A 24,186-nucleotide genomic window follows, 5' to 3' on the forward strand; every position below is an offset into this window, starting at 1 on the left:
ATACAGAGTTTGGGATGACCTGGAACCCATCATTTTAGCGTTGGGATGGCTGTGCAGTGGGAGTGGTGAAAGGCAGGAGCTGGGCACAGGAGGAGGTGGTACTATACACTCAGGAACATTGGGTGTTGGTCAGAGATTTTTTGGTGCAGAGGTCACAGGAATGAGATAGGCTGCTCTGTGGGACAGGACGATGCAAGGGGGAGGGAGGAACAGGACGAGGGAATCAAATATGCATTTAGAAGCAGAAAACTGAATCTGAAAATGCCAATTCTATACAGCACACTCACCTTAAAGCCTCACTCCAAAAACACAGGAACTTATTACTAGAGCCTGTCAGGGAGCTGGGGATTTGTTCCCATTCTGACAGTGCGTGATGCTCGGTTCATCTGCAGAAGCTGCTGCTGAAAGCTGCACAGCGATTGGTCGCTCGCAGTGACTTCATCCAGCTACATTCATCATTGTACACTGTGTCCCCAGCAGTGGGAATGCAGAGCTGCCTTTGGCCTAGAGAACGCACTGAAATCAATAGATGCCCAGAGACAAGCCTTACTCAGGATCATGGGCGCTCGGTACCCAGCAACGCAGATGCTGCAAAGAGGAGCCAGTGCACATCCCCGGAGCCAGTCATCACAGGCTTCCCGTTCTGTGTGTTCAGCAGCTGATGGGGCGAGAACAAGAGAACGGATCTCTGCAGAATAACACCATCTATATATATTCTATATGAACCTTTACCCGACCAACAGGATGCTTTGTGGCAAGTGTTGTTTTAAAGCATATCCTCATTTGGTGGGATTTTTAAGGCAATCAAAACATATTACTTAAAAAAAATTATCATTTTATTGAAAATCATTAAAATTGTAAATAAATAAATAAAAGGAACATTGTGCAATCTTCACAACATATAAAGCTCAACTAAGGGCCAGATTCAGGTAGGACTTACGCCGACGTATCTTCTTATACGCCACGCAAGTCCACTGATGCGCCGTCGTATCTACTGTATGCGCCGTATTCTTGAAACCAGATACGCCTGAATTCTGGCTCCATCCGACCGATGCAAGTCTCCTACGCCGTCGTAGCTTTGGTGCATATTTACGCTGGCCGCTAGGGGCGCTTCCATCGATTTACGCGTCGAATATGTAAATGACCTAGATACGTCGATTCACGAACATACTTGCGCCCGTCACAGTAAGCTACGCTGTTTATGTAAGGCGTACGTCCGGCGTAAAGTTATCCCTCATAAAGCAGGGGCAAGTCATGTTAGGGTATGGACGTTGGAACAGCCGTCGGATTTTACGTTGTTTACATAAGTCGTACGTGAATGGGGCTGGGCGTAGGTTACGTTCACGTCGTATGCATTGAGCCGTCGTATCTTGGGGGGTATATGCAACGTGATTCTGAGCATGCGCGCGCATGCGCCGTTCGTTTGGCCATTCATTTACATTGGGTCACGGTTAATTTTATTACAACACGCCCACTACCTTTCTAATTTGAATTAGGCGGGCTTACGCCGGCCCATTTACGCTACGCTGCCGTAACTTAGGGAGCAAGTGCTTTGTGAATACTGGTCTTGCCTCTCTATGTAACATATGAGATGCGCTACGCCCGCTCAAAGTTACGCCGCTGTACCTGAATCTGGCCCATAGCATATATATCAAAGATGCTTTAACAATGGAAGGATTACATGAAGTGGTACCCCCCCAATTACTTGCTGGTATTCCACCCCGATGATAATAGAATTATTATTTCATGTTTTGAATTCAGCATTATCAAACATCCCTATCTGGCAGGATTCACCATATTTATTTTGGGATTATTTCTTGCACATCACTTATCCAGCATTCCTTGCTGGAGTGATTTATACATCTTTTTGGACTTTATTGCAATTTTATTTGATTCATGTATTCTTGAGTTTGATGACTCTCCTATATTATTATATATACTTATTATATTTATCACTCATCACTTTTTTCTAATATTAATTTTTTTGGTTCCCAATTTCTGGGTTCTCATGTGGTCATATTTTTATGTGTCACTAATTCTGTGAGATACGTTGCGCAGAATCACATCCACTTTTGATAATAGAAGGATGGAGTCAGTAGAATAGGGGGTATCCCTATTATGGCAAGTGTTTAGAATGTTCCATGCAATACAATATTGTTCCATTATGTGAACAGACAATTCTTTACCTGCTAGAGGAAATCTAATGACTAAATTTACCCTTTATGCAATAATGATTTTATCTTAGTTATCTATAATTAGATACATGTTACTGCATGGTCGAATATGCTGCTGAACAACTGTCACCCAATGGAAAGATAAAAGGTTAAATCTCAGATGTGGTTTTCCTCTGAAATATTTTATATTTATAATTTTATTATCATCATCATCATCTCAAGCAAAGGGAATATCAGAACACAAAGTATATTCCAGTTACAAGTTCCCGAAGCTTAATGAATGGGGGATATGATGGGTACATCCGGCTCACGCGACGTGGATAAAGCATTGATGCAGAAGTGATTCACATAGAAACAGGAGAACAGATCAGTGCTGGAATGACACATACAGTGTGACAGTTATTACTGAGAGGGGAAGCACACAATGCTACACCACGGGAAGGTATCTACTCAACTAATCTAGGACACCAGGGAGAGAAGACAGGGTATAGAGCCCCCTAAAGCTATCCAACTAATCAAAGGCACCAGGGAGAGCTGACAGGGTACAGAGTTCTCTGCAACTACCAAACGAATCTAAGGCGCCAGGGAGAGCAGACAGGGTACAGAGCCCTCTAGATCGGGGATATGCAATTAGCGGACCTCCAGATGTTGCAGAACTACAAATCCCATGAGGCATAGCAAGACTCTGACAGCCACATGCATGACACTCAGAGGCAAAAGCATGATGGGACTTGTAGTTTTGCAACAGCTGGAGGTCCGCTAATTGCATATCCCTGCTCTAGATCTACCCAACTAATCTAGGGATCCAGGGAGAGCGGACAGGGTACAGAGCCCTCTAGATCTACCCAACTAATCTAGGGCTCCAGGGAGAGCAGACAGGGTACAGAGTTCTCTGCAGGTACCCAACTAATCTAGGGCACTAGGGAGAGCCAACAAGCCACGGAGCTGTCTGCAACTACCCAACTAATTTAGGGCACTAGGGAGAGCCGACAGGGTACAGAGCCCTCTACAACTACTCAAATAACCTAAGGCACCAGGGAGAGAAGACAGGGTACAGAGCCCTGTGCAGGTATCAAACTAATCTAGGGCACCAGGGAGAGCAGACAGGGTACAGAGCCCTGTGCAGGTATCAAACTAATCTAGGGCACCAGGGAGAGCAGACAGGGCATGGAGCCGTCTGCAACTACCCAACTAATCTACGGCATCAAGTAGAGTCTATAGGGTACAGAGTCCTCTGCAGGTACCAAACTAATCTAAAAGTACCAGGGAGAGATGAAGGGTATGAAGTCCTCTGCAGGTGTCCAAATCTAGGGTACCAGATAGAACTGATAGTGTATACAACACTCTGTAGGCAACCAAAAAATCTAAAGCATTACGTAGTGATTATAGTGTATGGATTCCTCTAGGACACCAAGGCGAGCTGACAGAGTATAGAGCTCTGTGCAGGTTCAGAGCCTTTTGCAGGTGTCCAGCCAATCTAGAGAGAGCAGATATAGTACATAGCTTTCTGTAGGCATCCAGTAATTTAGGGCACCAGATACAGTAGACAGGGTAAGGAGCTTTCTATAGGTACCCAAATAAACAGAGCACCAGATAGAGCTCACAGGATATAGAGCTCTCTGCAGGTACCCAACTAATCTGTACATTGCTGTATTCATCTTTTCCTCAATCCCGACTAGTCTCCCAGTTACTGCCGCTGAAAACATCCCCACAGCATCATGCTGCCACCACCATGCTTCACTGTAGGGATGGTATTGGCCAGGTGATGAGTGATGTCTGGTTTCCTCCAGACATGATGCGTACCATTCAGGCCAAAGAGTTCAATCTTTGTTTCATCAAACCAGAGAATTTTGCTTCTCATGGTCTGAGAGTCCTTCAGGTGCCTTTTACTGAGGAGTGACTTCTGTCTGGCCACTTTACCATACAGGCCGCCTGATTGGTGGAGTGCTGCAGAAATGGTTCTTCTTCTGGAACGTTCTCCCCTCTCCACAGAGTAACACTGGAGCTCTGTCAGAGTGACCATTAGGTTCTTGTTCACCTCCGTGACTAAGGCCCCTCTCCCCGATTACTCAGTTTAACCAGGCGACCCGCTCTAGGAAGAATCCTGGTGGTTTCAAACTTCTTCCATTTACCGATGGAGGCCACTGTGCTCATTGGGACCTTCAATGCTGCAGACATTTTTCTGTACCCTTCCCCAGATCTATGCCTCAATACAATCCTGTCTCAAGGTCTACAGACAATTCCCTGGACTCCATGGCTTGGTTTGTGCTCTGACATGCACTTTTAACTGTGGGATCTTCTATAGACAGGAGTGTGCCTTTCCAAATCATGTCCAATCAACTAAATTTACCACAGGACGACTCCAATCAAGTTGTAGAAACTTCTCTAGGATGATCAGTGGAAACAGGATGCACCTAAGCTCAATATTCAGCTTAATGACAAAGGCTGTGAATACTTATGTACATGGGATTTGTTTCATTTTTTATTTTTAATAAGGGCCAGTTCACACCGGACGCAGTTCCGTGAGCTTTTTTTCTGCACAAAATGCATGCACAGCGCTTTTTTCATGTGTTCCAATGGCTCTAGTTCTCACCATGCAGTCAGTCTCCGGTCAGTTTCTGCACCGGAAACTGACTGCATGGTGTGAACTAGAGCCATTGGAATACATGGAAAACACTGCGCATGCATTTTTAGTGCAGAAAAATGCACACAAAACTGTACAAAACTGCGTCTGGTGTGAACTGGCCCTAAATGTGCATGTTGTCATCGTGGGGTACTGTGTGTCGAATTTTGATGAAAATAATGGCCCGGATTCACATACCTTGGCGTATAGTTATGCCAGCGTAGCATATCGAATATACGCTACGCCGACGTAGCGCAAAACGGCGAGCACAGTATTTACAGCAGTGTTATCTATGAAGAAAAGTGAAGTTAATAAAGAAGTTATTTTAAGCATTTGGTGTGCTCTTTAAACCTTACTGCTTCCAAAGAACGGCAATAGAGGAATTTTCAGAGTAATAGACAGTCTTGTCGGACTGAAAAGTCAGAGATATCACAATTCTTCTAATGCCACAGCGCATGAGGCACTTTATAGTGTTGCGCCTGCCACAGGTAGTACACCCACGGGTGTTACTTACACCGAAGAGCCACCTCTCACAGAAGTCACAGTGCCACCTGGTACTGTTACAGAGAACCAGCAACACTACACTCTGCACCCTGGACCCAGAGGAATTGATTTTCCCCTTCTGAGATTCGCCAGCACTTTAGCACCTTTTGCTACACTCACAATGGACTTTATTTCCATTTGTTTCTAATTCTACAAGCATTGTTTTTATTCTAATTATTATTATAACATTTTTAAATATATATTATTCATTGCACTTTATATCATTTCACCTGTAGTCACTTGTTTGCAGCACAGCAGCACTTTATATATTTATTTATATAATTTTATATCATTTATTCTCTCTGCATTCATATATCTAGGTTTATATGTTATTTCATGAGGGAGCGCAACACCACTATTTGATTTTTTTGTGATTCTTTCGTGGGTAGTGTTTGACCCTTACGGTGTTTGCGGCACCATTGATTAACTCTATTTACCCATAATAGCGCAGGAATACCCCCGTTTTATATATAGTACATGATGTTGGCTACTACAGTGAAACCTTGGTGATGAGTAACGCGATTAACGAGCGTTTTAAATAATGAGCAATTTTTAATTTTTAAGTCCTGACTCAGTTTGTGACTGTTGTCTCACAAAACAAGCAGAATTCATGCTAATTGGGTGTGCAGTACCTCATTTGGCCAGAGATGCGGGGGCCCCGCTGACACTCGGAACGGTTTGAAGCCGTTCCGAGCCGTTCGGAAATATTTGGAAATACTCCATTCCTGAGCGTTTCCGAACCTTTCCGAGATCAGCCAAGCTGTCCGAGTTTAAGGCTCTCCAACGCTTCCCACCTCTGGCCACATGCGGCATTGCATGCCATAGAAGTTGATGCAGAACGAATTCAATGGGGAAACTTGCTTTGATATGCGAGTGCTTTGGATTACAAGCATTCTCCTGGTTCGGATTATGCGTGTAATCCAAGGTTCCACTGTGTATCGTTACAAATGCGCTTTTTAGAAGCGTTAGAAAATCCTGCAGGACTGAACACTCATCAACACGATCACTATAATGCAGTATAGGTATATTGTGTGTAACAAATGACCCATCACAACAGTGTGCCGCCTCAAATACAATATATCACGGACCATCTAGGCTTTGAAGAAGGGGGTACGCCCCAGAAATGCGTCAGCCGTTCAGATGTCTGAAGTTCTACTGGCAGGTGCCGTGAGGTCCAGTCCAGCTGTCTGAAAAGCGCTTACTTATTCTTTTGTGAGTAGGGCCATTGCTTTTTATTTTGTTTTTATTAAAAAATTTAAGTGGTAATGCACAAGGTCGGTGCGCCCTCCTTTTCTTTTTGTTTTAGCCCTGAAATACAATGCCACAATTGTGTGGATTTTGTCTGGAGGAAGATGTGCAGGTTTACCCATGGCATTATATATCGCTTAGAAGTATGACACCGGAAGAAAGAGCAAGAAAAGCAGAACTGTACAGATCATAAAACATTTGTTCTGCCATCTCCCTTCTCATAAAAAAGTTATGGGGCCGTGGAACTCAGTGAGGTTTGGGATACCTTTAATCAGGGCTTTTTTTCAGCGGGAACGCGGGGGAACGCAGTTCCGGCACCTTCTGGACTGACTATGTAATGGCAAGGGGTGCGCTGCAGGGTATTGATGCTCACTGCTGGGGATCTATTTTTGCAGGGGGGTCTATTGTTGCTGAGGAGGTCTATTGTTGCTGGTGGGGGAGCCATTGTTGCTGGGGGGGGTTTAGGTTGCTGGGGGGCCAGTTGTTGCTGAAAGATCTACTGTTGGGGAGGGGTTTATTGTTGATGGCAGCCAGAGAGTCTATTAATGCTGGCTGTGCGGAGATCTGTTGATGCTACCGGGAGTCTATTGTTGCCGGCGGGGGGAATTTTGTTGTGGGTGGTCCATTGTTGTTAGGGGATCTATTGCTCCTGGCTTCAGGGGATTTATTTTACTGCTTTTCTTGATATCATTACCAAATTCCATACAAATTACTTAGCACCACAAAATGATAATTGGTTCTTTATTGTCTAAAAGGGACGGTACTGGGAGGTGGGTAGGAGCGGAGAAAAGGGGTGACTCGGAAAGGGGGAGTTCCTGCACCTATTGTCTGAGAAAAAAAGCCCTGCCTTTAATAATATACAAGCAACGTTCATAAGTAGAGATAGATTAGGCATTCATAGGGGAGGAATTCCCAGGCTCATCATGAGTTTCTCCCGGAGGATATCCCGGGGGGGGCACAGAGACCAGTGCTACTTCGTAGCCTTCTCCTCCTGTCATGCTGGGCATGTTGGGAATTAGACAACAAAATAGGTTCACCGACATAGTACAAGTATTTCCTCCCCTTGCAGAAATGTTCCCACTTTATTCTGAAGGAAGCATTTCATGTAAAGCTGCCAAAACTGAACTGCCCGGTAATACCAGAGAGCACCACCCAGGAACATATCCTTTATAACACAGCACATCCCGTCTGTGCCAGGAGAGAGTCTGATTTCGGGGGATCAATCCACTTATATCACTTACCAGAAAGGATTAAACTATTTTACATCAAAGGAGGAGTAATGCTTAAAGCAGTTCCTGCAAACACAATCAATCCCTTCTTAAAGTGGCTATAAAATAAATGAAAGGGATGTATTCTATCCCTTTCACACCCAAGCCTTTTTCTGACACTTATTGCTTACAAAGTTGAAATCACTATTTTTTGCTAGAAAATTACTTGGAACCCCCAAACATTATAGATCTTTTTTTTAGCAGAGACCCTAGAGCAGTGATGGCAAACCTTGGCAACCCAGATGTTTTAGAACTACCTTTCCCATGATGCTCATGCACTCTGCAGTGTAGTTGAGCATCATGGGAAATGTAGTTCCAAAACCATGTGGGGTGCCAAGGTTCACCATCACTGCCCTAGAGAATGAAGTGGCGATTGTTGCAATATTTTATGTTATACCGTATTTGCGCAGAGGTCTTTCAAATGCATTTTTTTGGGGGGAAAAAAGAAGACACTTTTATGAATAAAAAAAAACTGAACAGTAAAGTTAGCCCAATTTTTAAAATGTGAAAGATGATGTTACACAGAGTAAATAGATACCCAACATGTCACGCTTTGAAATTGCGCACACTCGTGGAATGGCGACAAACTACGATACCTAAAAATCTCCATAGGCGACGCTTCAAAAAAAATAAAAAAAAATAACGGTTACAGAGGAGGTCTTGGAAGCGACGTTGTGATGTCGCTTCTGGGATTTTACATCGGAGAACCAATCAGAGCCAAATCCGGCTTTGTTCAGTTCTCAGGCTAGACGGCGGAAGTCCTTTAAGATAAGAGCCGAGTGGATTTTAGCCGCATCGGTTGTTATGACTAAAGAGCCAACCGCTGGCTCTAAAAGTCAGTACTAGGGTAATGCCTGCATCTGCAGGCATCACCGGGTCTCTCCTTCCTTATTGGCTGAGATGCAATGGCTACTGCTGCTGTCAATCACAGCCAGCGAGGAGAGGGTCTTATAGACACAGAGAGCCGGCTTGGGAGCAAGCATGCACAAGTTCCCGCTATAGCAAGCGGCTTGCTATGGGGACATTCAACAAGGGGGAGAAGCCCAGAGCGCTTCCATGGGACCCGAGAAGAGGCAGTTTGGAGCTGCTCTGTGTAAAATAATTGCACAGAGCAGGTAAGTATAACATGTTTGTTATATTTTTTTTCTAAATCAAAATTTTCTTTAAGGTCCGCCGCACTAAAATGCACCTTTCCAGGGGAACTTTCTCTGGAGACAGAGAAAGGGACCGAAGACAAATTCCTCAGTCCCTTTTCTCTGCAGATTATTACCACTTTCAGAATCGTGTGAGGAACTGACATGCAATACATTTTATGCCACGTTATTTTGTTTGGCCGTCTTTTAGAGCACAGCAAACCAAAAACGGAATTAGTCTGTTAAACATGATTTACATTGTAAAGAATACAACACCTATTTCCTGATGAATACTTCCTCCATCGCCGCCGAACTTCTGGGGGCTCCATTATGTCCAATCTGTATGAAAAGAGAAAAAAAAAACATTTACTCTCATGAATGAGATATTTTTTTCTTTCTTCTGTAGGAACACACAAGCTTCACAAGCACTGAATTAAATACAGAGACAGGCTGAGTACACAACAGTTTTTATTATATGTAAAGAGGGGCAATATAATGGCAGCAGTAAACAGAGCGAACGTTAAAACTGAATGAAAACAGAAAATACATTTTATTGGCAAATTAGCATAACAGCGTTTTTTTTTTTCTTTTCCAAGGTTTCCAAACACTAAAAAATTTGAATGGCATTGAATTCACTTACATGAGAATTTGATGCTTGTGCAGCGAATGCAAATGTCATCCTGATCATTAAACATCATTGCTGTGCCCTGGGGATTCATTTTGGGTGAGAATATCAAATTTTTATATAGTGTCTGAGAAAAAGGTGTTTGCAGCTCAGCTTAGAAATGTAAAGTCCGCTTTATTGGCCAGCAAACAGACACAAATGTTTTTCTTTTGCTTCAACTGTGCTCAGTTACACTAGCGGTTGTTGCTGTGATTTTACCACCCCCAATCTCTATCCCCTTTAGCTGGAAAGGCAGTGGCCAGGGGGCAAGCACATACCTGGGCCACAAGGATTTGCTTTGTGGCCACAGAAGGAATTATAAAACTCAATGGTTTCGGCGAGCACTACTGACCACCAAAAGCACCCCATTAAAGTGAATGGAGCCACTCCAGCCGCCTCCTCATTGCCTCACAAAGTCTCTCTGATGAGCGATTGGAATGGGGAATCACACTTCAGAGTCCAACGCTAAAGCAAATGAGATCTAATGCTGACCACTATACGAAAAATCTACCGAAGTTCAGTCATGTCGAAAGTTTGTTGTTTTTCGGACAGTAAGAGTTGGTTCACACAGGGGCAACACGCAGGGCTGGACTGGGACAAAAATTTGGCCCTGGACTTCGACCAGACTGGCCCACTTTGATAGGTCTCTCCTATGGCGGCCAGACATCTACCAACCCCCCCCCCCCGGCCACCCAAGCCCCCTCTCCCCCTTCACTAACCACTAGCCATTCTACTTTACTAGAGTAGAACGGCTGGTACTGGTACTCTTATAGGCAGTACCAGTGGGGAAGCTAAACATTTTTTCACCCGGGGCTAAGAATCAGTTTGGTGCCCACCCTTATGGGACAAGATTAGGCAGAATTGAGAAACTCCCAGGCCATAGCTGTTGAGTCAGCTGTCTGTCCCCTCCCCCATGCTCCTCTGTCGTCCCCCCTGCTCCTCTGCTCCTCCCCCTGATTCTCTGTTCCCCCCCCAGGTGAGTGCTGCGGGGAGGGAGAGGAGGTGAGCTCTGCCGGGAGGAAGAGATAGAGGAGCGGAGGGGGGCGGCGGTCCGCTGTCACTGAAGCCGGCCCACTGAGCCATTGGCCCACCGGGAAACTCCCTGTAGTCCCAGTGGTCAGTCCATCCCTGGCAATACGACTTCCAGCACGACTTTGGGAGGCAACTTCGACAAGACTTGAGTATGAATCATCAGGCAACTTACAAGGCAACTTCAAGTTGCATTAAATTATGTCCACCGAACGATTTATCGGTCATTATATGATGGCACCAATCGTTTGCGCTCACGGCCGAATGTTCGTCTATACAAAAAATCAGTTGAAAAGTCAGTTTTTTAAAGTGTGGCGCCAGTAGGGTTGCCACCTCATCCCTTTAAAACAGAACACATATGAATTACACAGGTTCTGTGGCTAATTAAGGTGGTAATTAGACTCATTTGGTGCCTTACCTGCATTAAATCAGCCACAGAACCTGTGTAATTCATATGTGTTCTGTTTTAAAAGGGATGAGGTGGCAACCCTAGGCGCCAGCATTAGGCTCAATTCACATTTATGCACGTTGATTTTGGGTGTTTCTGCAGTGTTTTTTGCTGTGCTTTCCAAGTATTCAGACACACATTTTTGACACATTTTTTATGCACATTAAATAATGCAAAACGTGTCAAAAACTCATTATATGCTTTTCTGCAGTGTCTCAATTGAAGTCTATTGAACCAAAAAAAATAAAATAAAATAAGCAGAAAAAGCTGCGTTTTTTGAATTTTAAAAAGTCCCTGACCCTATCCAAAAACCCAGAGGCATAAAAATGCATAGATGTGAACATGTTCTATAGGAGCCCGTGTTAAAAAACATGGTGTGAATGGAGCCCAAGATCCCGTTCACATCAAAACATGCGGGTGCGGGAAAGGTGCATTTCTTTTCATGTTTCCCACACCACAGACGCACATGCTGCCCCTGCTAGACATGTGCGGGTGCCTTTATTGGTAATGGCACCCCAAACTCTTCTAGTAAAAGCAGTGCATTTGCTGCCACCAAACCTCATGGTATCGCAGTATCATATATCTGGCATCATTTTTAAAACTCGTCCCTGACCTATTTTTGGGGCTCTCCCATGGGTTTGGCAGCCCATTGAAATGAATGGGCTGTCAAAAATAGAAAATGCTCATTTCAGTGTAAACCAAACCTAAAACCAGCACAATATAAAGTCTGTAAACAGAGACAGCTATGTACTTGTCTCCAGCAAACATTTAAAAGTATAGCAAACTCACCAACCAGGAATGTCCATGAGAATCCTGGGACCTGGGCTGCACACACATCTCTTCTCTGTACACACCTGAGATCACCTGTATGAAGCAGGCTTGTAGGGGAAGTATAGACCCTCCCAAATTAACCCACACCTAACCTTGACCCAGTGTGTATATATAAATAAAAATCCACAGGATTGCTGCACATACAATTTTATTGAACCACTTGTTCAAGCATATACAAAAGCACTCCATAAAAAGGTAGTATTCCATGGTTTCCGTTTCAGGCTCACATGCTTACGCCCTTCATCAGATCCATTAAGGGTGCACGGGGCGATGCCCCCTCTGTCACACCACCCCCTCTATGTAAGGTGACCAGATTTTTAAAATTAAATCCAGGGACATTTTTTTTTACTAGTAATGGCGGCAATAAGCGACTCTGCCCGTCACCACCACCGCCCACCTCACAGCCAGTCAAGTCTCACTCTCCGCGCCCCCCGGCTATTACTGAGCGGAGGAAGATCACTCCAAATAAGTGAAGGCAAGGACATAAGCAGGCAGGCGGCTGGTCGGGCAGCAGAAGAGGCAGAAGAACATGCGAGCGGAGCTGAATGGGCATGCACCCGAAACTGAAGAAATAGTCGCTCCACTCCGACCAGCAAATGATCATCAGAAAGGGGCATAGATAATGGAAAAAATACACCCCCCTATGCTAGTAGGAGTGGCGGAGCAGGGGGTACAATTCAGATTTTTTTGTTATTCTGCACAGACTGTCTTTGAAATTGCCCCAGCCCCTGTTCAAATCCAATCCAATTTGACATGTCAAATGGGCAGCTATTGCCGGCAATGGCACCGTCCAAATTGGGGGCCGCCCTGCACAGATTCCTAAAAGTAGTTCCTGTACTACTTTTTGTGACTTTGGGGGGCGATTTGTATAGACATCCGCACAGATGTCTATGAAATTGCCCCTAAAGTTGGACTGCATTGCCGGTTTAAAATCGTGCAAGTTCAGCTGAACCTAGGCTAAGGCTCGGTTCACATTGGTGCCCTGCGAGTCGCACCCGACTCGTCGGCAGGTCACACTGCCTTATGTGAACTACTGGGAGTGTCAATACAAAGTTAGTGACACCCCCAGATATCGCATATCACAGTGCGAACTGTCAATTCGGACATGAACCAGATCGCATAGGTGTGAACACACCAAGGGTCCTGCATGACTTTGGCCTGAATGTGATGCGAATTCAGCCATACAATCTGTATGGCTGAATTTGCATCACACAGACGTCGCATGTGATTTGCACAGCAGTGCAGTGCGAATCACATGTGATCTCGCACAGCGCACCAGCTTGAACCCAGCGTTAAGACCCCTCTCTCACTGGGGCCGTCCGTGCATTAGCGGTAAAGCGCTGCTCATTTTAGCGGCCCTTTTTCCTCTGTTTAAGTGGCACTTTTCGGCCACTAGAGGTAGTGTAGGAAGTGGTTAAGTTGGAGTTGCAGGGGGTGTATCCTATGCCTACATACCTTTTACTACGTTTCCATCTCAAAAAGTTGGGAGGTATGCTTCTCTAAACTCACCTTACCCCAGATTCACACTGAGCGAGGGAATGAAATCCTATGGGTTCAGTTGAACTCGCACGATTTCATTCCCGCATGTCGGTCCAGATTTCGGAGATGATTTCAGAGACATCTGTGCAGGTCTCTGCACAGATGTAAAAAATAAAATACAATAAAATAAATCGGCGAAAGTAGTACAGAAACTACTTTGGAAAGCGGTGCGCGCGCCAGCAATTGACGCCGATTTGGCATGCGATTTGACACGTCAGATCGCATGCCAAATCGCACCAATGTGAACCAGGGCTCAGTAGCAGAGTTTAGATATTCCTCACCCAGTTTAAAGCCTCCTAGATGGGTGTTTCTAGTTTCAACCTACATATGAAATGGATGATCATTAGCACCTGCTCATGGCAATTGGTTAATCATACACCTGACTAATCCTACAAAATCCGTGACATTGTGCAAGTGTAAAGCCTTGTACACACACACACACACACACACACACACAATCAGATTTTCCGCAGACAAAGCCTCTGACTTTTTTTCCGAAGGGTGTTGGCCAGGAACTTGTCTTGCATACAAACAGCAAAGAACTGTCGGCCAACAAACACGAACGTAGTTATGGACTACGTCGTTTTTAAGCTCTACAGGGTTTGACAAATTTGCTTGGAATCTAGGAGCCAGCTAAAAAAGTTAGGAGCCAGAAAACGCGCCCCGTCCCGACAAGCTTGCGCGCAGAAGCGAACACATACGTGAGCAGCGCCCGCATATGTAAACGATGTTCAAACCACACATGTGAGGTATCGCCATGATTGGTAGAGCGAGAGCAATAATTCTAGCCCTAGACCTCCTCTGTAACTCAAAACATGCAACCTGTAGATTTTTTTTAAACGTCGCCTATGAAGATTTTAAAGGGTAAAAGTTTGTCACCATTCCACGAGCGGACGCAATTTTGAAGCGTGACATGTTGGGTATGAATTTACTCGGCGGAACATTATCTTTCATAATATAAAAAAAAATGGGCATAACTTTACTGTTGTCTTATTTTTTTATTAAATGTAATTTTTTCCCAAAAAAGTGCGCTTGTAAGACCGCTGCGCAAATACGGCGTGACAGAAAGTATTGCAATGATCGCCATTTTATTCTCTAAGGTGTTAGGATAAAAAAAATATATATAATGTTTGGGGGTTCTAATTAGAGGGAAGAAGATGGCAGTGAAAATAGTGAAAAATAGTGAAAAATTTCATTAGAATTGCTGTTTAACTTGTAATGCTTAACTTGTAATACCAACGGCCACCACCAGATGGCGCCAGCTTACACATCTGGTGGTAATAACTTGTAATACCACGGCTCACCACCAGATGCCCCCCCTTCCAAGCCAAGTCGCCAGGACCCTATTTCTAGTCGCCATGGCGACCTGGCGACCGGGATTTGTAGAGCCCTGCTGTAGCGCCACCCTTTGGGTACCTTCTGCTAATGTGTTTGGTGAGCATCGATTCCGAGCATGCGTGTTTGTAATTTGTCCGATGGACTTGTGTACACACATTCTGAAAATTCAACAGACCGTTGTTCGCGGAAAGTTTTAAAGCCTGTCATCCAACATTTGTCCGTGGAAAATCCAACAACAATTGTCCGATTGGCGCGTACAAACAGTCGGATTTTCCGCCAACAGCCTGTCATTCACACAATTCCCATCGGAAAATCAGATTCGTGTGTACGAGACTTTACAATTGATGCTGGTTTGCACGTTACTGTATTTGACCCAAAACCATGGTTTTATTTTACGCCCTTATCATTGCCTCTTTTAGCGACTATAAATTAGGATTACCCAACTTGATTTAGGACATGAACCAGAAAAAAAAAAAAAAAAAAAAAAAGATGAGAAGCTGCACAAATTCGCACTCACACAGTATAGCTTTAAGAAAAATATGACACATTCTGCAGTATAATAATATAACGGACTGATTTTCTTTTTGTTGGAGAAATTATTTCTGCTAATAAGTATACTTTGCACACACAGAGAGCAAGTTCTATATTGTCTATTCTCCTTAAAATGTCACCTCTGACTCACGGCAGCGGCTACAAATCCTCAAGTAAGGACAAAAGGAAAATCGGGGAAACAAAGAACGCGGTACAGCGGAATCACGAGACTCTTTGTGGGATGTGGCGGGCACAGAATCGGCCACAGACGCTGCGCTAACTTAATAATCAAGCAAAATCTGACTGTGTATTGGGCACTGTGCTCCCACAAGACATGAGTAACTGGTGATATACAGTGAGGTCTCTGAGTCACAGGCCAAAAGGGGACGTCCAGCAGATCATGAGAACACAGAAAAAGCTTTGGGAAATTAAGAGACCATCAATTAACCACTTAACCCCCGGACCATATTGCGGCCTAAAGACCAGAGCACTTTTTGCGATTCAGCACTGCGTCGCTTTAACTGACAATTGCGCGGACGTGGCTCCCAAACAAAATTGGCGTCCTTTTTTCCCCACAAATAGAGCTTTCTTTTGGTGGTATTTGATCACCTCTGTGGTTTTTAGTTTTAGCGCTATAAACAAAAATAGAGCGACAATTTTGAAAAAAAATAATATTTTTTACTTTTTGCTGTAATAAATACCCCCAAAAATATCTAAACAAAAAATGTTTTTCCTCAGTTTAGGCCGATACGTTTTCTTCTACATATTTTTCGTAAAAAAAAAAAAAAAAAAAAAAAAAAAAAATCGCAATAAGCGTTTATTGATTGGTTTGCGCAAAGGTTGTAGCATTTACAAAATAGGGGGTATTTTTATTAATATTTTTTTTTACTAGTAATGGCGCCGATCAGCGTTTTTTTCGGTACTGCGACATTATGGCGGACACTTCGGACGCTTTTGACACATTTTTGGGACCATTGGCATTTTTATAGCGATCAGTGCTATAAAAATGCCACTGGCAGTGAAGGGGTTAACACTAGGGGGCAGGGAAGGGGTCAAGTATGTTCCCTGGGTGTGTTCTAACTGTAGGGGGGGGTGGCATCACTAGGGGAAATTACTGATCTTCTTTTCATACATTGTATGAACAGAAGAACAGCATTTCTCCCCCTGACAGGACCAGGAGCTGTGTGTTTACACACACAGCTCCCCGCTCTGTAACGAGCGATCGCACCCGCCGGGCACGCGCACGAGAGTTGGGGGCGCGTGCCCCTAGTGGCCTGCACGAGAGCCGACGTTATACTACGGGCTCTTGCGCAGGGGCGCCGACTTGCCTCCTTAAAAGGACGGTGGGCGGTCGGCAAGCAGATAATAGAATGTTCATACAGCAGCCTTCCACTCTGGTACATGGGAACATGCATGCAGTGAGACCAAATTCAAGTATCAAACAGAAAAGAGGATCTTAAACCTGTGTGAGGAATCTCCCAGCATGCTGGAAAATGTCTCACTGCTCACTGATCTGTAGTGTATGCATACCTCCCAACATTTTAAAGATGGGAATGAGGGGCACCTACTAGCAAATGTATGTAGGCTTAGGACACGCCCCCTGCCACACCCCCTTAAGAGGAGAATTAACCCCCAATTTTTTTTTTTACAACTACTATTCTTTTATATTGGCTTTTAAAATGTACAAATTCAGCAATTTATATGAAAGGTTTAGCACTGGGAAACACTTTTTGATAGATAAAAAGTGCATTTTAGATACAACTCTATAGATCAGACCAAAATGAGGGACAAATGAAGAGGAAAGGGGGACAGAGGAACTTTGTTCCAAATCAGGGACAGTCCCTCAAAATCAGGGACAGTCCCTCGAAATCAGGGACAGTCCCTCGAAATCAGGGACAGTCCCTCGAAATCAGGGACAGTCCCTCGAAATCAGGGACAGTCCCTCGAAATCAGGGACAGTCCCTCGAAATCAGGGACAGTCCCTCGAAATCAGGGACAGTCCCTCGAAATCAGGGACAGTCCCTCGAAATCAGGGACAGTCCCTCGAAATCAGGGACAGTCCCTCGAAATCAGGGACAGTCCCTCGAAATCAGGGACAGTCCCTCGAAATCAGGGACAGTCCCTCGAAATCAGGGACAGTCCCTCGAAATCAGGGACAGTCCCTCGAAATCAGGGACAGTCCCTCGAAATCAGGGACAGTCCCTCGAAATCAGGGACAGTCCCTCGAAATCAGGGACAGTCCCTCGAAATCAGGGACAGTCCCTCGAAATCAGAGTCAATTGGGAGCTGTGTATAGACATTAGAAACAGTCTTTTCATTGTCGTCACTACTGATGGGGGGGGGGGGCTTTTACAGGAACAGGCAAGACAGGGTGGCTACCACGGAGAATGAACGTAGCTACCCTCTAAACAGGAAGTTGGATCACAGCAGGATCCAAGGATGGCCCTGGGGTTCTGGGGATCTTGTGCCCCTGTGTCCGCCCACAAGACATACTTTGTGTTGACATCCCACCATTTTGTATGTAAATAACATAAATAACCCATCCAATAAAGGATCAGTAATGTTTTTCTATTTGTTTATTAGACCTTGCTACCAAACCTGTTATGCTCCTGAGAAAGCTATGTGTTATGCGAAACGCATTGACAGTTGGAACAGACCTATACACCTTGACCTACATTATACAGGATCTCACAAAAGCAGGTATACCCCTCACATTTTTGCAAATATTTTATTCTATCTTTTCATGTGACAACACTGAGGAAATTACACTTTGCTACAATGTAAAGTAGTGACTGTACAGCTTGTATTTTTGTGTAAATTTGTTGTCCCCTCAAAATAACTCAACACACAGCCATTAATGTCTAAACCACTGGCAACAAAAGTGAGTACACCCCTAAGTGAATATGTCCAAATTGGGCCCAAAGTGTCAATATTTTGTGTGGCCGCCATTATTTTCCAGCACTGCCTTAACTCTCTTGGGCATGGAGTTCACCAGAGCTTCACAGGTTGCCACTGGAGTCCTCTTCTACTCCTCCATGATGACATCACAGAGCTGGTGGATGTTAGAGACCTTGCGCTCCTCCACCTTGCATTTGAGGATGTCCCACAGATGACCAATAGGGTTTAGGTCTGGAGACATGCTTGGCCAGTCCATCATCTTTACCCTCAGCTTCTTTAGCAAGGCCGTGGTCATCTTGGAGGTGTGTTTTGGGTCGTTATGTTGGAATACTGCCCTGCAGCCCAGTCTCTGAAGGGAGGGGATCATACTCTGCTTCAGTATGTCACAGTACATGTTGGCATTCATGGTCCCTCAATGATCTGTAGCTCCCCAGTGCCGGAAAACTCATACAGGCCGAGACCATGACACTCCCACCACCATGCTTGACTGTAGGCAGACGCACTTGTCTTTGTACTCCTCACCTGGTTGCTGCCACACACGCTTGACACCATCTGAACCAAATAAGTTTATCTTGGTCTCATCAGACCACAGGACATGGTTCCTGTAGTCCAACCTCGGAACACCCAATAAGAAGACAGTATGCGACCGGTCTAAACTACGCAGCATGTTCACCAATGCCAGAAGCCAGACGGACAAGATGGGAGAACTAGAGATACTGTTGTACAAGGAGGATTTAGATTGTGGGAATTTCAGAGACTTGGTTCAACAGCTCTCAACCATTCAAGGGTATACCTTTTATGGCAGGGATAGAGAGGGTAAAAATGGGGGAGGGGTATGCCTGTATATTAAGAATAATGTACAAGTGAATGTGAGAGATGACATCACAAAGGGAGCTAGGGAGGAGGTGGAATCCTTATGGGTAGAGCTCCAAAAGGGAGGAAACTAAAAGGGATAGTAATACTAGGAGTATGATATAAGCCCCCTAACCTGGGGGAGGAGAGGGAGACGGAACTCCTATCACAATTTGGATTAGCGGCAAGGATGGGAAGTGTCATCATAATGGTGGATTTTGCATTAGTCTAAGGCTTGCCCGTTCCTAAATGTCTTGCAGGACAATTTCATGGGTCAGACAGTAGACGCACCAACTAGAAGCAAAGCATTACTAGACCTACTGATTACCTTATCACGGATGTGGAAATACGGGGCAATTTAGGAAACAGCGATCACAGGTCAATTAGCTTCAGTATAAATCACACAAATAGGAAACATAAGGGGAATACAAAGACACTGAATTTCAAAAGAGCTACAATGGAATGGTTTAGATCAAAGCATATTCATGTGTTAGAATGGCCCAGTCACAGTCCAGACCTAAATCACATTGAGAATCTGTGGCAAGACTTGAAAATTTCTGTTCAGACGCTCTCCATCCAATCTGACAGAGCTTGAGATATTTTGCAAAGAAGAATGGGCAAACATTCTAGATGTGCAAAGCTGGTAAAGACATCCCCAAAAAGACTTGCAGCTGTAATTGCAGAGAAAGGGGGCTCTACAAAGTATTGACTCTGGGGGGCGCCATACAAATGTACACCACACTTTTCAGATAATTTGTAAAAAAAAAATTGAAAACCATTAATCAATTTTCCTTCCACTTTACAATTATGTGCTACTTTGTGTTGGTCTATCACATAAAATCCCAATAAAATACATTTACCTTTTTGGTTGTAACATGACGAAATTTTTCAAAGGCACTATATCTGGGCTCCCACAGTACACAAAATATGTAAAAGCTTTAAAATGATTATAACTTTTTCTCATCAGCAGTATATAGCAGTCTTGTGACTTCTATCGGTGTCTGGTTAAAGCTTGTAGGTGGAGCTTTAAGTCTCCTATGACTGTCCTATGAGGCTGCAGGACCCCTGACTCTGTCTGGACAGTGCCAATTGGCCCTGTGCTGATCACAAAAAAAAAACACCAAACTGAGCATGTGCAGAGTGCTCCCAAGGCTCTGTACTATCAGCAGATAGATTGGGGACTGTCGAAGAAGGGGAGGATCAGAGAAGACAGGATCAAGCAGCCCTGGTTCAAACTGACTGCAGGAATGGAATTGTGCAAGTCCAGCTGAACTCGCATGATTTCATTACCGCATGTCAGTCCCGATTTAAGGGGCGATTTTAGAGACATCTGTGCAGGTTTTTGCACAGATGTCAATGGAAATTGCACCCCTAAATCGCCAATTTGCAGCGCCGCAAATTTTTTATTAACAATTTAAATATATATGTACACACTCTTGTGTTTATTATTTATTGTAAATAAAGATTATGTCTATTTTGATACAAAGTCACACGTTTGTTTCACGAGATGCCAATAAAGTCCAACATCATGGTAGGATACATTCCTGCTTTGAAAACTGGTGCACAAAGCATTCTGGTGCAGCTGTGCATAGTAACCAATCAGCTTCCAACTTCAGCTTGTTCAGTACATGTTATAGTAAATCTCCCCCCAATAGTATAAGGCAGAATTCTCAGTACGGTACAAGAATATTATACCAGAGGAGGATGTGGGGTACGGAACTGTCAGTGTCTGTTCCTGCTGACTCATAATGTATATGGCACATAGCTGTGGTCACGCCACTCATGCTGCTGTTCCCATAGTGGGCACTGAGCGATCACCTAGTGACAGATCGCACTCCTACTCCACAGCTATTTGGGTTCTGTGTGACTGAGAAGTGTCACTTCCCCACAACACAAAGAAGAAGCCTCAGCGTGAACAATGTGTCACAGGCTGGGCTATATAAATTCCACATAAAAATCACTCGGCCGTTCCAACAACTGCACACCAATCAATAAAGGGCTCTTATCCTAAAAGAGAACTTAGGGCTCCCGTCACCTGGGCTTTCCGATTAGGTCCGCCCGTCAGTTTTTCAGGCAGACCTGATCAGACCCTGCATTGTCCTGTATGGAACGCAGTGGCGGTGCGTGTATAGAGGGCGCCGGAGCGGGCATCTGAAAAACGGCGGCTGTGGAAGTGCCTATCAGAGCCAGTGGCTCTGATAGGCTTTCCGATTACAGCCTTCAGGCTGTAGCCGGCTTCCAGATGCTTATCCTAGGGACGCACGGGGGGTGCGTTCCTTGGACAAGAGTGACAGACGTCTCAGCCAATCAGGTTCACCGGTTCTGGTTACCGGTAACCTGGGTGGGAGAAGACCGAGGGACGGTAGAAGCACTGCTGACCCCAGAAAGGTAAGTGCCAGGCGGGGGGGGGGGGGGGAATTTTACAGGTCACAGTGGCAGCCAGCATTTTACTGGGCACAGTGGCGACAATTGCGGAGCACAGTGGCAATTGATGGGCACAGTGGCTGCGTTTGGCATGGCACAGTGGTGACAATTGATGGCACAGTGGCTGCGTTTGATGGCATGGCACAGTGGTGACAATTGTTGGGCACAGTGGTGACAATTGATGGCATGGCACAGTGGTGACAATTTATGGGCACAGTGGCGATAAATGATGGCACAGTGGCTGCGTTTGATAGCATGGCACAGTGGCTGCATTTGATTGGCACAGTGGCTGCATTTGATGGGCACAGTGGCTGCATTTGATGATGGGCACAGTGGCTGCATTTGATGGGCAGAGTGAGGCTGCAATTGTTATTTTTATTTTTTTTGCGCCCCCCCCCACAAATTTTGAGCACCAGCCCCCACTGATGGAACGGCAGATGTCAGCGGTGACATGTCCACTGACACCCGCTGCCATCTGATCTGATACTGCCCTCAAGATCCATACGGATGGTGGTCCTATTTTCCATCTGTCTGGTGGATTGGATCGGATGGAAACGGATAGGCGGTCCATTTCCCTATAGAGGAGAGTGGGATTGTATCCGTGTCTGCTCAGCACAGAAAGCAGACACGGACCTGTCACTGCTTCGTCAGCAGGGATCAGCGAAGTCACCCCCTGCTGAGTAAGCGGAATCCACTACATGGAGGCCCCTGGGTGAAAGGGGCCTAAACTTTTATTTTTTTTTATTTTGGGTGGAGTGGAATTAGAACCCCCTGTCAGTTTTTATTGCTGTCTATGCCTCCGTAAGACCCCTTTCACACTGAGGAGTTTTTCTAGGCGGTTTAGCGCTAAAAATAGCGCCTAAAAAAACTCCTGCCCTGCAGTCTCAGTGTGAAAGCCCGAGTGCTTTCACACTGAGGCGATGCGCTGGCGGGACCGCTCCAAAAGTCCTGCCAGCAGCATCTTTGGAGTGGTGTGTTTACCGCTCCTCCACCACTCCTAATTGACAACAATGGGACACCACGACTATACCGCCAGAAATGCGCCTCTGCTAGCGGGGGTTACAACCGCACCGCTAGCGGCCGAATACCGCCGCAATTCAGACGGTATAGCGGCGCTTTACCGCCACCACACCTTCCGCCCCGGTGTGAAAGGGGCCTTAGGGGGACTCACCCTTGCTATATGTCTTGTTTATCATTATCATTGAAAGTGACAATAAAAAAAAAATCCCAAGGTAAACGGGTTGTCATCGGAATAGGAGGAAATATCTTATTTGTTCTGGTGACTACCAGGAATTCACAGAGGTTTGAGCCCAACACTCTTCACCTGTGACATGGATCTAAGCAGCTCCAGATATCCATACAAGTTTTTGGGAGACCGAATTCCTTGCGTTTGGCGAGACCGCCTTGGTGGTCACAATGGAGTCGATAAGGAGAATTTTTACTCACTCGGTGTGCAGCGACTTGGAGGAGGGATCGATCTTCACACATTTTCCTTGATATTTTGTTTTTATACCTGTATGAGGATCTACCAGCTAACCTTAAAGTGGAGTTTCCATCCCAAAAATTTTTCATTAGACATAAAAAAGAAAAAAAAAATAGTTTTTACTCATCTGGAAATGCCTGTTGCTATGCAGTCCCATGGAATCTGCCTTTGGAATCACCTAGGATTCTGACATCATCTCCCTCTAATGCTCCTGGGAAATGTGTGTCATCATTTCCCAGGATGCAGTGCGCTACCCAATTATCACTCCCCATCCAAGACTTCCAGGAAGTAAGTGCTTGTGGGCTTCACAATGCCCACAAGCAAAATGACAACGGTGTGGACATAGTTTTATAAACTAGGGGGCAGATCCACAAAGATCTGCCCCGGCGCAGCGTATCTGAGATACGCTACGCCGCCGTGACTTACTTGTCCTCGGTTCGAATCCTGAAAGAATTTGCGCCGTAAGTCACGGTGGCGTAGTCCATCTCTGGCGGCGTAACGACGCGTAATTCAAATTGGTGATTAGGGGGCATGTTTCATTTAAATGAAGCGCGTCCCCGCGCCGAATGAACTGCGCATGCGTCGTCCCTAAATTTTCCGCCGTGCATTGCGCTAAATGACGTTGCAATTAACATAGACGTGAATTACGTCCATCCCGATTCACGGACGACTTACGCAAAAAAATAAAAAATAAAACGCAGGAACGACGGCCATACTTAACATGGCAAGTCTAACTATACGCGACGAAATACCAGCTTTAACTATACGCCGGAAAAAGCAGACTAGAGACAACGTAAGAGAATGCGACAGCCGCGCGTACGTTCGTGGATCGTCGGAAATAGCTAATTTGCATACCCGACGCGGAAAACGACGTGAACGCCACCCAGCGGACGCCGAAGTATTGCATCCAAGATCCGAAGGCGTACGAAGACGTATACCTATCGGATCTAACCCAGATGCCGTCGTATCTTGGTTTGAGGATTCAAACCAAATATACGACGCGGGAAATTTGAAAGTACGCCGGCGTATCAGTAGATACGCCGGCGTACTTCCTTTGTGGATCTGGCCCTTCCTTTTTTGAATATCTATGTGGAGCGGCGGCGGATTGTAAAATAGTAAGTGACCGGATTTATATTATAAAAACGCAGGATGAAAGGACA

The 24,186-nt window shown here is 45.1% G+C and overlaps 1 protein-coding gene across 2 annotated transcripts in view; it reads right to left on the reverse strand.

Moving 5' to 3' along the window:
* GRAMD1B (GRAM domain containing 1B) overlaps positions 1 to 24,186 on the reverse strand; it is a 309,236-nt gene that overhangs the window by 227,914 nt on the left and 57,136 nt on the right. For both annotated transcript variants that reach the window (XM_040326384.1, XM_040326383.1), the window contains exon 2: positions 9,266 to 9,328. In XM_040326384.1, the coding sequence (XP_040182318.1) occupies positions 9,266 to 9,328 (63 nt within the window). The remainder of the gene's footprint in view (positions 1 to 9,265; positions 9,329 to 24,186) is intronic.

This window comes from Rana temporaria, chromosome 10 (assembly GCF_905171775.1).
Source record: "Rana temporaria chromosome 10, aRanTem1.1, whole genome shotgun sequence".
NCBI classification, from domain to species: domain Eukaryota; kingdom Metazoa; phylum Chordata; class Amphibia; order Anura; family Ranidae; genus Rana; species Rana temporaria.